Below are 15181 nucleotides of genomic sequence, written 5' to 3' on the forward strand. Positions count from 1 at the left end.
TTATTTAAAGGCTACTTTCACCGAGTAGCATTTCTCTCTCTTTTATTCTAGTTTAACTGCCATTTCTGTGTAATTACTGCTACATAAATAACATAAGATAAAAAAAATAAATTATAACTCAAACCACAATCACCCTTAACATCATCACCAACCATTCTTTATGCAGAGAAAATTGACTGAGCATTAAGGTCTTTTATAGCAATGTCCTGAATTCACATTCAATGGGCTCGAAGGATACAAATATATAATTGCAATAATGTGATGACAGAAAAGTCCATAAAAACAAATAAGTAGCAGCAATGTCTATCAAGAATTATAAACAGCGATTAAAAAAAATAGGAGGACGATGTATATGCGCGTATGTGTCATTTACACAGAGAGATGGATATTTTTATTCATTTATTTCATATTTGTTCATTTACTTATTTTACTTACTTACTTTATTCTAGTTTACCTGCCATTTCTGTGTTATTACTGCTACATAAATAAATCTAAATAAAATAAAAACATTATAAATCAAACCACAAACACTATTTACATTATATTGTGCAAGGCCGTAGCCATGGAGTCAACAGTGGGTGGGACCAAATCTGTGCCCAGTGGCAGGTCTGTGATGCTGATACTTTGGGCATTGATATGAGTGTTATGAGTGTTAGCATGCTATTGCTATTGATAGTAGCATCTGTGTTAATAGGATCATTAGTTTTAGTATTATTGCTTGAAGTTCTCCCCTGTTAGTAACTGTAGCAGTATCATAACTCAGAGTGCAATTACTGGTAAGCTTTGTATTCATTATCAGAAAAGCCCAGTTAACTCGTTTGTGCACACCTGCATTCTATACGAGCCATTACTGGTCTACTGTACTGCTGTGCTGTATCAAGGATGAATCAGTCACGGGAAACAGTTACATCTACATCCTGTCTCGTGTCTGTGTGTTCTGCACACCCCAGGGTGAGTGCAATCCTAAATATTCCTTAATCAGTCCCACCTATTTTTTAGCTATAGAGTGCTCCAGGGATGATGTTTTTCTGTAGGCCATCACTGATGTTAGCATCGCCCTGGTCCCCTCATCAAAAAGCCTATGGTATTTTATTGCTGAAAATAAGCTCTATGAATCATTGGGGTTTGCACGAATTTGTAGAGTCCATACCAGCTGAAGTAAGTGCTGTCACTAAGGCAAAAGGGGGACATACTAAATACTACCAAATCTTTTTCAAAGATTCAACTTCACTTAAATTGCTCAGCTGATATTACAATTTTTCATAAAACTGTTATATTTGAAACAAATGCAAAATAGAAGTGTCTTGGATACTGGTCTCAGATTCCTGGACCCCACTGTATGTTTGAAACACTGTGTGTTGATCTGAGGGGACTGGGAAATAAATTACATGGATTCATTTCTAATTTTATGGAGCCCCCTGGTGGCAGTAGAGGGAAATGATAGATTCACAGAGTGAGTCATAAGTATCATCCACTGAGTTTGGTAATCAGAGTCTAGTCAGCTGACTCACTCAGTCACTGGCCATCTCTGTGCATTACAGCGATTATGGCACAGTGTGCGTTGCCAGCTGGAGCTGGACTAAGCAGCTGTATAAAACAGCTGTATAAATGAGCAGCAGATGAGCTGGATAATATGAAATGCTTCCTGTCTCAGAGGGGGTCCACACCCTCAGAGTCTGATACATATTTAGTTATGCTGGGGGAAATGGGGCAGTACTGTTGGCGCTGTTGTCTCACAGCAAGAGGGATCCAGGTTTGAACCCACAGAGTCTGCATGTTCCCCCTGTGTTAGTGTGGGTTTTCTTCAAGTTCTCTGGCTTCAAAGTTCAGACACACGGGTTAATTGGCAACTCTCAAGAGGATAAGCAGTTACAGAAAATGGATGGAAGAAAGAGAGGAAACAATTAACTCTCATATGTGGCTCATATCTAGTCCCCTTGCCCCCGAAGCCATTTTCATAAAATAACTCTACAAGATTTCCATTTTGTTGAAAAAAATAAACAGAGTATAAAAGAGACTTGAAATAAGAGTGAGCAAAATCTTTTATATCAACTTACAGAGTACAAATTCAATGCTATGCTGATTGTCTGCTCTTGAAATTTGACAGCTGCTGCTTCAAAAAGACACCATGAATATTAAAAAAAAATAACTAATCTGAACCACATTTTCACAGTACATAAATATTTTCTTTCCCAGATGACACTTACACCCAAAAAGCTTATGTAGAAAAAAAAAAAAAACCCACAGCAAGTCATTACAAATGGTAAAAATGTACAGTAAGACATGATTGTGTGTCTGTAAAAGTATAACCGCAGCTTAGAAAATTCATACACTTTGCACCCCTGCTGAGGCATAATCCCAACATATTACAGTCATGCCTTATGGCATTGAAATAGACTAACATTCCCTGAAAGTTAAATTAAGTAGTTTATAGCTGAACTCCGCAGACGGCTACGCTTGGGTTTGAAAGTGGAGAAGTTTGCGGAGGAAGTTAAAGGAACCAGGCATTTGCTTGTAGAGCCCTTTTGCAGAGTTTTGGGAGACTTCATGGTTAACCTGAAAATAAACACAATCAGTGTCTTAGTTTCAATTAAAAAGCTCTAAATAATGAAGGGGAGTCAATAGAGCCCTAGATAATTTGGCTGGTAAAATAAGAGACACTCACCATCATTAACATTGTAACCAAGTCATCAGTGGCAGCGTTTTCCTCAAGGATGCGATCGAGTGTCTCGACGTACCAGGAGCCCGACTGAGTGTCTCTCCACGAAACGTAACCTGTGTTTGTCACATCAGGCATTAGAAAGACATGCATAGCAAGTCAAGTGTATCTCTTCTGTGTTATTAAATTACAAATGCATGAATGTAACACACACACACATACCGGGAAAAGTAGAGTAGGACACCAGAATGTCACTCGGGGTGGGCAGCGTGGCTCTGGCGTCCACTTCGTCAGACATGCTCAGAGAGTCGCTGCTGGATGACATCGGAATGGCGTCTGTCTGATCATCCGCTCCACCAGTGGATGGTTCAACCTCATCAGGGGACACCTCGAAGCCTGTGTCTCTTTCACCTCAAGGACAAAAACAAATGCTTCCCTATGAGACTACTTTAAGTTATAGGTCATGCTTTGTTACTTTGAGTCTGTCAATAGTATGTTCAGTGTCAGCTACCTCCTCCACAGGCCTGGATGAAGAAAAGTTTGGGTTTGCCCTGTAGAGATGGACAATGCTGGCCATTTAGGTAGTTTGTGATGTGCTGAACTGGAACAAACTGTCCGTCCACACCATACACGGCACCGGGGAAGCGGCTGTGACTCACCTGTCAACATAAATATGAGCGTACATTACAGGTCATCCTGATCTGAACTTGAGCAGGTCAGAGAGAAAACTGTTTTCTGAGGAAAAAACAAATACAGGCTTACCTCAGTCCCGTGGGACAGCATGATAACCACACAGCAGTCATACTGTGAATGGTCTTTCTTCGATAGAGCTGACAGTTGATGTTTGATTTGCTGAAATGCAGAAGTAACTGTTAGCTTTACAACCATGAGCTCTTAAGTTCTACATGCTGTTTAAGACACAGAAGCAGAAGAAATGACTCTTACTTTTTGTTTCAGGTTTGTCTTAACTTCCACAATAAAGTTGAGAGCCTTAAATCTTTTCTCCAGCTTCTCACAGTCTATGTTGGACCCTTTGCGACTGCTCAGCTCGCTCTCGGGATCAAACTCTACATTGTTTATGATGAGGCAATGTCCACATGGGCTGGCGTCCATTTTATAGCTCTGATACAAACAATTACAGAGAAAAAGGGAAGCAGAGAAAGAGGCATCATGTAAATATATAATCTGGATAGCAACTCATTCTGTTGGTCGTAAAGTGCATGATTAATAAACGGTGCTTACCTGGATGCTATCCCGTCGAGTTCTTACTGGTGGCCTTGGTCTTATGTCCTGACTTTCAGGTGCTGTGACATGAGCATCAAAATATGTTAAGCATCAAGAAACTTGCCAGACTTTTACCAGCATGCAAATAAATCAAATAGCTTACATGGACTGGAAGTAGGGCTGGGTCTTGGCATTGGATAGACAGTAACACTGGACATAGGAGAGGCTATTAAAGAAACAAAGAGCACATATACGAGCCACCAAAGTGTTAATATTATAAGACCAGAGAGTTACAAATTATTGTAATGATTTTTAAAGACTCTTTCACACACTTACTAATTGGGAGAGGCTGAACAACAGGGCGGTCGACCTGAGTTGGAGTTGCAGGCTGTATTTTAACTGCTGGAGCTCCATTCTGAAGAAGCTCTGCCAAACTGTGCTGACCCGTCTCCTGAAGGCACTCCAGAAATAACGGAAAGGCCCGACTCCCACGGGTCTCCAAGTCCCGCACCAACTCTCTAGCCTGGTTGCGTCTGGTCCCAGCGCTCTGACAAGAGACACAGAAACAAGTGTGTACTAGCATTACATTAAATGATACAGTGTTGGTCTGAGTGTTCAGACATTAAAGGTGGCCATCATATTCCTATAAAATTCAATGAATATTAGTGAACATGGGCTTCTCTCTCTCAAAGCCATAAACCAGAGAAACGTAGGATGTCATTACGTATAAAGTCTGGAACTGCTCCACAGAGATGAATGGGAGACTGCTTTTGTGGCCCACGGAACGTTTGTTTTCTTTTTTAGACCGAATCATAAACTTCTGGGTGGAAAACCCCTGCTTCCTGTACATAAATTCTGACAGTGCTGAGCAAATGATGCCTAAATTCTATTAGTTTTTAGCCAGTCAGTTTAAACACGTGCTACATTTAGAGTACTTTTTACCACTTTACCTTGCTGTCAGACAGCCTTTTCAGGAGGATGAAGAATTGAAGCCATTATATTAAAGCCACCAGACTCTACTGGCAAAAACAGTAATTTTACTTAGCAGAACACAGGAGCTGCTGGTCTATCAATCAATCAATCAATTTTATTTATAAAGCCCAATATCACAAATCACAATTTGCCTCACAGGGCTTTACAGCATACGACATCCCTCTGTCCTTAAGACCCTCACAGCGGATAAGGAAAAACTCCCCAAAAAAACCCTTTAACGGGGAAAAAAAACACGGTAGAAACCTCAGGAAGAGCAACTGAGTCTACCGCTGCCTCAATTGGTTAGTGTGTAAGGTAAAGCAGAGATCATTTTCCAAAAGTTGCATACACTCAAACAGATACTGATTTTTGTTTTTTTGTGGTGGATTTTTAGGTGGCTAAAATACATTTTGCTTTGGCCCTCATCCACCGCAGTACATCACCTAGCTTCTGTGGCAGTAAATTTGCTTTATAAAAGACACTAGCAGAGCAACACAGTATAAAAAAAAAGCACAGCAGAAATGTGAGATAGGTTGGACCACCATGTTAAACCACATATCTGTAATTGTTACATTTACAGATGAAAATGGCAACAGAAATAAACTGATTTCTTATTTCTCATACCTCATATCAATTGCAGGTTGTCCACCAGTGATTGTAGTTGTTAGCACAGCTTCATGGTAATTTGGTCTACACCCACATTAACTTTATCACAGTGTTGTGTTCTCAACTGTAAAACATAAAATGTACCCATATACTCAGGACATTCCTCTGGGTGCTCTCTGTCTCACCTATAACATTTCCCTGATTCATTGTCTAAGGAGCAGCTCCAGATGTTACACCCTATGACATGAAATTAAACTTTTAACACTCTAGTTTTTGAATTTGTGATAGAGTTTCTCACGTTTACTAATATTTTTGTGCTGTCTTAAACCATAGTAATAACATATATGAATTTTGAAAATGGGAATAGTTCGCCTGACACTTGACGCCGTGACCTACACAGCTGTCTTACCTTTATCTCATCGATCATGTCATGGGTAAACACTCCTTTTTCCAGAAGGCCATCATAGAGGTTTGATGGGTCCAAGTCTTTCACGAGGTTGGTCCTGTTGCGCCGAAGAATATTCTTGTGGCTCTCCTCCATTCTCTATTTAATACAAACGACTTCGGTTGGGGAGGCAGAAAACTATCATAAGAGCTGTAATTAACACCTTTTGGTACAACTACAGAGACAGTCGGTATCCTTAAATGTGAACAATGACCCCACTCGTTTGTGAAATGAAAATGACACCGTGTTACTGTAAAAATATAACAAGTTTCCTTTTCATGTCTCGTATCTGCGCTCGGTTTCATTAGCCATTTCCTTGTTTACATCACCGCTGTCTCTGATTGGTCCACTGAGAGAAAAAAACAAGGTGCGTTTGATTTTCTTCAACGCGCACCGCTGCTACACAGCCAGCGAACTACATAACAATTACACTAAAAAATCGCGGCGTGACGAGCTATAAACCGAACACACACAAACGAAGCCTCAAGTGTCATATAATACTCAATCTCCCAAAATGAATTTCGACACTGGGCGCCTCCCCTTCTACTCCTGCTTCGCAGCAGCAGGTTGTGAGCTCGCCCTGGAGGAGCTGTGGGATGCTGCCGAACACACCCTGTGCATTTCGCTGTCTTTTCACATCAGCGCCAACCAACAAGCTGTAGACCATCAAAACCTTCATCAAATATGTGGCGTTGCACCGGCTGATTGCATCTGCTTCAGGTGAATGTGGAGCTGGTGCGTTGAGACAGCTAACGTCTGTAGCAACGCAACTAACCCTAATGGGAAAACAACTGCGTGAACGTTTTTATCCTCGAGGAATAACGTTAATGTCACAGCTAACTGACATGTCCGTTACATGTTGTAATGTCTGTTGCTGTATTAAGCAGCTGACATATATTATCTAGCTTGCCTAGCTTCTGTGGTTAGCATACCATCTCCCTTGAGCTATTCGGCTGTCTTCATTTTTCATCATTACTGTGCTAACGTCAGTATGGAGGAAAGGCTGCTTCAGATCTGCAAATTAGCTAAGGGCTGTGTCATGACTTCCGGTGTGAACATCCTCATAATTAATCCACTTGACACTTGTTCTGATGTGTTAAAGGTTACTGTGATGGCAGGGTCAAAGATGTCTGTGCCACTGGCTGTGTTGGTGGTCCTCTCAGTGCTGCTGACAGGTGCAACACCTGCTGGCCCTGAGATGGACCCTTACAAAATCTTGGGAGTAACCAGGGGTGCAAGCCAGGCTGAGATTAAGAAGGTCTACAAGCGTCTCGCAAAAGAATGGTAAATATTTTTTCACATGACACTGACTTGTTTCTATGAACCTCATTCTAAACTAATGAGTATTTTCTTCTCAAGGCATCCTGACAAAAACAAAAACCCAGGTGCTGAGGACATGTTTATCAAGATAACCAAATCTTATGAGGTTAGTCATCTTTCAAAATGGATTTCAACAGATTGTGGTGGTTGTGACAAAAGCCAGTAACATGCTAAAATGGAAGATGCTATATTGATATTTGTTCTATCCCAAATGTAGATCCTGTCCAATGAAGACAAACGTGCCAATTTTGACCGTTACGGGCAGACTGATGACACCCAGCCACACGGTGGGGCTCGCTACGGTCACCGCCAGGACAGCTTTTACTTTGACGAGTCTTTCTTCAACTTTCCCTTTAACAGCAAGAACCACAGGGACTTTGCTGACAGCAAGTACACGTTGCACTTTAACCAGTATGTCAATGACGTGGTGCCTGACAGCTATAAGAGACCGTACCTGATAAAGATCACTTCTGACTGGTGCTTCAGCTGCATCCACATTGAGCCTGTGTGGAAGGAGGTGGTGCAGGAGATGGAGACTCTAGGTGTGGAACGAACCTATTAATGACCCAGAATTATCCAGCTGCTCTGCATTCTTTGAAATTGCCCACACACCGAGCTGAAAAGGTTGATGTGTGTATGTTTGTGGGTATCCTCTCTTTACAGGTGTGGGGATAGGCGTGGTGGATGTTGGCTATGAGAGACGGTTGGCTAATCACCTTGGTGCTCATCGCACTCCATCAATACTTGGAGTCATAAATGGCAAAGTGACGTTTTTCCATTACGCTGTAGCAAAGGAGCACCTGAGACAGTTTGTGGAAGACCTTCTCCCTCAGAGACTTGTGGAGTGGGTAAGTTTCTGCCCATGAGAAACTTTGTGTATGCACTGTATTACAGGGAGGATGACTGAAATATTGCTTTGTATGTAAAATGCAGGTGTGCAATGGATATACAGCACATATAAAATAAACATTGTGCATTTTCTATACTTCAAGGTCACCGACAAGAATGACCTACAGTTCTTAAACAGCTGGCATGAGCTCAACAAACCCCACGTCCTTCTGTTCGACCAAGTGCCTGTAGTTCCTCTGCTTTACAAAGTAGGCTCTTGCTTTTCAGTTTATGTGAAATGTACCTCAGGTGCCACTGACAGTGATTACATCACTAACACTAACATGTCTATAATTTATCCCTTCATCTCCACAGCTGACAGCTTTTGCATATAAGGACTACTTGCAGTTTGGCTACGTGGACCAGGGTCTTTCAGAGACTGCTAATCTGCAGAAACAGTTCAACATTAACACGTACGCTCCAACAATGTTGGTCTTCAAAGAGAACATCGACAAGCCTGCCGACATTATACAGGTAAATCACACTAGCAGACAGCCATTAGTCACCATTATTTATACACTGAACGACTTGTACTCGCTGAAATGTTACCTCACTGTTTTTTTTCCATGTTTTTGCGTGGGTTCTCTGCAGGCTAAAGGAATGAAAAAGCAAATTATCGATGAGTTCATGTCAAACAACAAGTTCCTCCTTGTGCCACGGCTGGTCAATCAGAAGCTCTTTGATGAGCTCTGTCCTGTCAAACAGTTCCATAGACGCAGAAAGTAAGAGAACCTGACCTTTTTTTTAACATCTGTTCACAACTGATGATTCAGTCACAAAATATAAATCAAAACTGATTTTATTTTTCTGTAATTCGCACATAATTTCAGGTATTTATAAGATATGTATTTTGCATTTGCTAAGTTACTGCTCTGTCTTTCCTCCCCTCAGATACTGCGTCCTGCTGATCACAGGTGAAGAAGAAAACTTTTCTTTTGGGAACCAGGCATTTCTTTCATTTGCGTCTACCAATACCAAGGAAGTTGTGAGATTTGCATATGTATACCAGCGGCTACAGCAACCGCTTTGTGACATCCTCATGCAGAACAAGGACAGCGCACAGCCACCAGCACAGGTACACTCATACACATCCAACACTACAGCTGCCAGTTCCACTGTGAATCTACAGGTATTTGGAAATTGGTGTCACATTAGGATATGAAATGTATGAAGCTACTTAAGCATATTTGTTTAAAAAAAAATCAGTGGAATAATGTATTGGTGCAAAGATTTGACTCCTCATTGCCAAAACAGTGGGGGAAATATGTTGTGCAAAAACATTCTGTAATAGTTTGTAACTCCATTCCTGTACACATTAAATGATCCAATTTTATTTTATTTTCTAAAGAAGTCTTTGGACTTAGATATATGACCTACAGGGTAACTTAAGTATTTTTCAACCTGGACTCTATGTTCTTTAATCGAGACAACAGTTTTTGAGATAGGTCCAGTATTGGCTACATCCGTCCATCCATACATCCATTATGGAAAGGACTCTACAGACGTAGATCCTTCTTGTTTAACCAGAAACAGCCCTGAAATTGTTATCGCTCAATCCACTAGACTCCATTTAAAGGAAGGAATCATTGAAAAACATACTTTGTTCAGAGTCAAAAGAACAAAACAGAACTCACAAAAGCTGTCTTAGTTTGTCATTCAACTGTTCCAACAATAACCGACTCTGGTTTAATTACAATATTCCCTCCCAGTTAGATGTGAAAATGTGCTGGCTTCATACACGCTAAAATTACTTTTTATCTAAATTAAGTCTGGTGGGTTCGCCGATAGCCATTTTGGGGTGGTTTCTGGTTTAACAAAAAGGATATCTCTCTTAAACAAAAAGGTCTATCGCTATAGGGATCCAACATATTCAGGCACTTAGAACAACAGGTAGAGCTTGTAAGTGGCAAAACAAGTGCTTCTAGTAGATATAAATTGACAATGCACAAATGCCCTGAGTAGTTTGCATTACAGCCTGTTTCATTGCTGCCGGCTGCAGCCATTTCGCTCAATAGCGCACCAATTTCAATTGTAGTCTCCTGTTGTCACTAAGATACAAAAACATGGGAAAATAGGGTTCAGGTTGAAAAATACAGAAGTTACCCTTTAATTGTTCATGCTCCCATAAAAAGTCAATTATTTAAGATAAGATTGGTATTAACAGATCAACTGCTTTCTACTCAGGTGGTGATCCTGGAGAGGCGTAATGCTGCAGGGAAGGCCTTGTTCAAGCCGGTGACCGCCTGGAACGGCAGTGAGGAAGACAAGCAGTCTCTTCTGGAGGAGTTGCAGCGTCTACAGAAGGACCCGTCCATCCTCATCCATGACGCCATGCTGCCTGAGCTCAACAACGAGTTTGCCTCTGTATGTTCACCTTGTTAAGTGAAAAAACTGGATTTGACCAGTGCTTGTCTGTGTGAAATATCAACCACCAATTCTCTTACTAAATGTAAAAATCTCACTCTGTAGATGTTTGTAATCCGATGGATCTATGCATCTTACGATTACCTCTCTGAAGTCATCGATGATATTCTGCATAACAACTGGTAGGTAGAAGTTTCTCAAGCAGTTTGACATATATTTAAGAATTTTATGTTAAAGATTAAAAGTTTTAAAATTGTACAACAGCAGTATTTGATTTAAAAGCAAGCTTCCCTCCCACCTGTTCTGGAATAACCAGCTCTTGAGGTGTACATACAGTGTTTCCAGTTGCACTGAGACATCTGTGTTGATTTGCAGGCGTGAAATGATGCCTCTTCTGTCCCTCATCTTCTCTGCCTTGTTCATCTTGTTTGGAACTGTTGTCATCCAGGCCTTCAGGTCGGTTGCTTTACTCATACATCTAGACCATCAAAACTGTAACCATAGCAACATCACCCTTTCTCGCGTTTAGTGTAAGACACATAAAAAAGCTAAAGACAAGCCAAAAAACAAACAAAGTAATAATGCTATTTATTTTTACTCTTCCAAGCCTGCACATCCCCTTTGGGAAAAACTTTTTATCCTGTGTTTTCAGTGACTCCAGTGAAGATAAGCAGACTAAACCAAAGGCAAAAGATGGAACAAAAGCAGAAAATGGGTCACCAGGGACCGGCGGTACTTCAAGGCAAGGACACATTTATAATTTTCATATTAACACTTTATCGAGTGCAGGATTCATCAGCATGATTTAAGCTTTTTATTATATTTGCTGTTGATTCTAGTAGGCCTCCCAAGAAGAATTTTGTGGAGGTGACAGAGCTGACAGATATCACTTACATGAGCAACCTGGTGAAGCTGAGGCCGGGACACATGAACATAGTGCTGGTGCTCACTGACGCCTCCAAAAACATCCTGCTCAGCAAGTTTGCCAAAGAGGTCTACTCCTTCACTGGGTAAACATCCACTTTTGCTGTTGTAGGACAAATACAGTCCTTTTTATTAAACATTTTTGTTGTGTATAAGACATGGCAGGCTGGGGCAGTGGTTAGCATTGCACACTCTTCCCGTGTCAACATGGGCTTTCTCCGGGTACTCCGGCTTCCTCCCACAGTCCAAAGACATGCAGGCGAGGCTAATTGGTGACTCTAAATTGTCCATAGGTGAATGGTTGTCTGACTCTATGTGCTAGCCCTGCGACAGTCTGGTGACCTCTCCAGGGTGTACCCCGCCTCTCGCCCAATATCAGCTGGGATAGGCTCCAGCCCCCCCGCAACCCTCAGTTGGATGACTGATTACGGAAAATGACTGGATGAATAAAACAACCCTGTTTATAGATATTTCATCAAATTCATTCTTTCAACACTCTCCTAGGAGCCTGACGCTGCATTTCTCCTTCCTGAATATCGACAAGCACGGCGAGTGGATGAACACACTGCTGGAATACGCCCAGGACGCCATGCAGATCGATGCGGACGAGGACGACGCGGGAAACCACAAGATGGACTACACCGGCTACGTGCTGGCACTTAACGGCCACAAAAAGTACCTCTGCCTGTTTAAGCCCGTCTACACTGGGGAAGACCTTGACAGTAAGTCATCTGAGGACGAGGGGAGCACATCAGGGGGGAGGTCGAGGTCCAGTTCCCGCGACGACCACCCGCCGCGCAGATCTAACAGATCCCGAAGCTTATCCACGCTGCAGATCCACCACAAACTGGACCGCCTGGGGCTGTGGATGGAAAGGCTCATGGAGGGCACTCTGCCTCGCTACTACATCCCCACGTGGCCAGGACTAGACAAGATCACTCCCAGTAAATAGACGGAGGCCAGTTAGAATGAACTGAGTATTTATTTACTGATACACTGAAATGTCTCCCCCTCGTGTTCTGCTGAGGTTGCTAGAGCTGCCTTTTTTTGCACTCGAGATATTTAATAGTTACAGATGTCGTTAAAGTTGGGTCAATATTACAAACTTGCATTTAGTGCAACTACTGTGGGACAGGTCCTTTAGCGCAGTGGTTCCCAACTGGTGGGTCGCGGTCCAAAAGTGGGTCACGAACATGTCAAGTTTGTAAAGAACACACTTTATTTTGAAGTACAGTAAATTTCCAGCAGAGAGCTTTTATCTTGAAGTTCTGTTTCCTGCTGTAAACTGAGTGACCAATGGACAGCTACTTGAGACAGACAGCAAACTAGCTCAACGACAGGGCCAAACACAACTATGACACTGAATATATTAAACAGCGTGGACCTTGAACTGATGACTAAGGAGAAATCTGGACCCCAGGGCTGGACCAGTTAGGAACCACTGCTTTAGCGCACCTCTCTTATGCTCATCGCATGCTGTTTTCAACTGTTGGTCGTCCTATTTTATTCAGAGAAATGCTGCTGCTACAGCCTTGTGAACAGAAAATCACTGTGGCCGCCTGCCTTCATGACCATCAGTCATGTTCACACACAGTAAAGGAGGCAGGAAAACTACCTTTAGTCTTCATTGATGAAAACTGTGAATAGAGATGCATGTCTCTAACACTAAATGTCTCGCCTTCTCATGCATCTCAGCCCAAGTTTTTATTCCGTTATAGATGATCTCCTGAATGCTGATTCGCTTGTGCAATATAGCGCACTGCTGTAATGACGACGCCTTCTACCCTCAAGGGATTCTCCATGTTCTTCCTGATCATGTTATTGCATCAAAAGAAAATACTTGTTTTTGTTACACTACAGGCAAGAATTATATAGCAGCCTTAGTTTATTTAACAACCTCAGTTAGCTAGTAGCTTTATGTAGCAAATATTATTAACAAGCTGTCCGTTTCATTTTACGAACGTTTCCCAAATGGCCATGGATTGACTGATACATTGTCATTATGTCGTCTTGGATTACAAAGACATGAAAATGAAGTCAAACTTACTGTGTGCTTGCTTGGTTTATTAATTTGTTTTGTCAACACTGAGTGTAAAAATGTCATTGATATAATTTTGTTGGTACGATGTGATGTAAATATTGTACATAGTCATGTTATCTATAGGACCTGTATTTTAAAGAGTATGTAACTTTAAAGATAAGGTGAATGTTTTACATGGATTTATCACAATGCTGTAGTTCAGTTTTTTTTCTTATATTTTCTTTTACAAGTTAACGTAAAAAAAAAAGAAGAAAAGAACTGCTACGGTCTGATGTTTCAGTTGGTCTTCAGTCGTGTATTTATCCTCTTGTTGGTTGTAATAAAATGCTTTATGTTTGTTAATTATGCTGCAGATTTTGCTTTTTTGATCAGGAGGGCAGCTTTGTTATTTGGCATTCGGTATTTGAAGTGAAATAATGTGGTGTCACTGGGTGAGGACACCTCCATGAGATTACAGCCAAGCTTTAGATCATGACAGCCCTCTGTTCCCTAAATCAAGACAAATGAGCACTGAGGAGAAAAATGTAATATTTACATTTCACAATTTGAATGTAACCTTCTAAGGAGAAGCTGGACTGATACACTGTTAATGTTTACTGGTGCTTGGCTGAGCTGTCTCCACCTTCCCTGCCTTCTCCCGGCTTATTCAGGCAGAATGAGTCTAGACTCTCAAACAGGACTAGTGATTTAGTAGTAGAAATACGCACCACCTTAACCCTCTCACATTCTGCGCTGTTATATACAGTATAGGGCACACAGCTTCATGCATTTGCACTGAGTGCCCTGGATGTGCAGTGGCATGCAAAAGTTTGGGCACCCCTGGTCAAATTTTTTTTAGTGTGAATAGTTAAGTGAGTAGAGGATGAACTGATCTCCATGATCTCCAGGCATTTGAGCTCTCAGACAACTTTTTCGAAGGACTTAGACCATAATTAGCACAAGAAGGCTTTAGCTTGTTCACAGTCATCATTAGGAAAGGCCAGGTGATGCATATTTCAAAGCTTTCTAAATACTCTGAGTCCTGAAACCTTGCTCCAACAGTCAGCAGCCATGGGCTCCTCTTAACAGCTGCCCAGCACTCTGAAAACTAAAATAACTGATGCCCACAAAGCAGTGTTTACAGGTGGCTGCTTCCTCAGAACTACCTCAAATAATCTACTCATATCAGAACTCCTGTTTGACTGCAAAAGACCTGCAGGAAGATTTATCAGACTCTGGAGTGGTGGTGCACTGTTCCGCTGTGCAGTGACAGACCTGTACAAATATGAAATTCATGGAAGAGTCATCAGGAGAGAACCTTCCTGTTTCCTCACCAGAAGTTTGCAAAATAACATCTGAACAAGCCTGATGGTTTTTTAAAACAAGTCCTGTGGACTGATGGTGTTATAACAGACCTTTCTGGACGCAATGAGCAAAGGTATGTTTGGAGAAAAAAGGGTGCAGAATTTTATGAAAATGACATCTGTCCATCTGTTAAACATGGGGTGGATCGATCATGCTTTGGGCTTGTGTTGAAGCCAGTGGCACGGGGAACATTTCACAGTCAGAGGGAAGAATGGATTCAGTTAAATTCTAGCAAATTCTGGAAGCAAACATCACAGCATCTGTAAAAAAGCAGAAGATGAAGAGAGGACGGTCCTACAACAGGACAGTGACCCAAAACACACCTCAAAATCCACAATGGACTACCTCAAGAGGAGCAAGCCATGGCCCTCACAGTCCCCTGACCTAAACACCA

General features: G+C 41.7%; 2 protein-coding genes across 4 annotated transcripts; one reads left to right on the forward strand and one right to left on the reverse strand.

The window, feature by feature from the left end:
* Positions 1-2024: 2024 nt before the first annotated feature.
* On the reverse strand, positions 2025-6224 carry casp9 (caspase 9, apoptosis-related cysteine peptidase). Its single transcript, XM_049582009.1, has 10 exons — positions 5871-6224; positions 4220-4430; positions 4047-4109; positions 3902-3963; positions 3605-3781; positions 3422-3511; positions 3171-3318; positions 2882-3070; positions 2666-2775; positions 2025-2556 (listed from the first exon to the last, which is right to left on the reverse strand). Exons 1-10 carry the CDS (start codon positions 6000-6002, stop codon positions 2452-2454), a joined length of 1287 nt encoding a protein of 428 aa, XP_049437966.1. The 5' UTR covers positions 6003-6224; the 3' UTR covers positions 2025-2451.
* Positions 6225-6447: 223 nt separating this feature from the next.
* Positions 6448-13763, forward strand: dnajc16 (DnaJ (Hsp40) homolog, subfamily C, member 16). Of its 3 annotated transcripts, none has more exons than XM_049582004.1 (15): positions 6448-6626; positions 7009-7190; positions 7266-7332; positions 7444-7768; positions 7890-8074; positions 8219-8323; positions 8430-8588; positions 8706-8836; positions 9006-9189; positions 10299-10478; positions 10584-10660; positions 10854-10934; positions 11131-11220; positions 11318-11488; positions 11907-13763. In XM_049582004.1, the coding sequence occupies exons 2-15, from the start codon at positions 7018-7020 to the stop codon at positions 12352-12354; spliced, it is 2376 nt and encodes a 791-aa protein (XP_049437961.1). In that variant the 5' UTR covers positions 6448-6626; positions 7009-7017; the 3' UTR covers positions 12355-13763. The 3 variants fall into 3 exon arrangements, with proteins under 3 accessions (XP_049437961.1, XP_049437962.1, XP_049437963.1); XM_049582005.1 differs by having other exon boundaries at positions 11321-11488; XM_049582006.1 differs by having other exon boundaries at positions 7025-7190.
* The last annotated feature ends 1418 nt before the right edge of the window (positions 13764-15181 follow it).

The sequence above is a fragment of the Epinephelus fuscoguttatus genome, linkage group LG7 (assembly GCF_011397635.1).
Source record: "Epinephelus fuscoguttatus linkage group LG7, E.fuscoguttatus.final_Chr_v1".
Lineage (NCBI taxonomy): Eukaryota > Metazoa > Chordata > Actinopteri > Perciformes > Serranidae > Epinephelus > Epinephelus fuscoguttatus.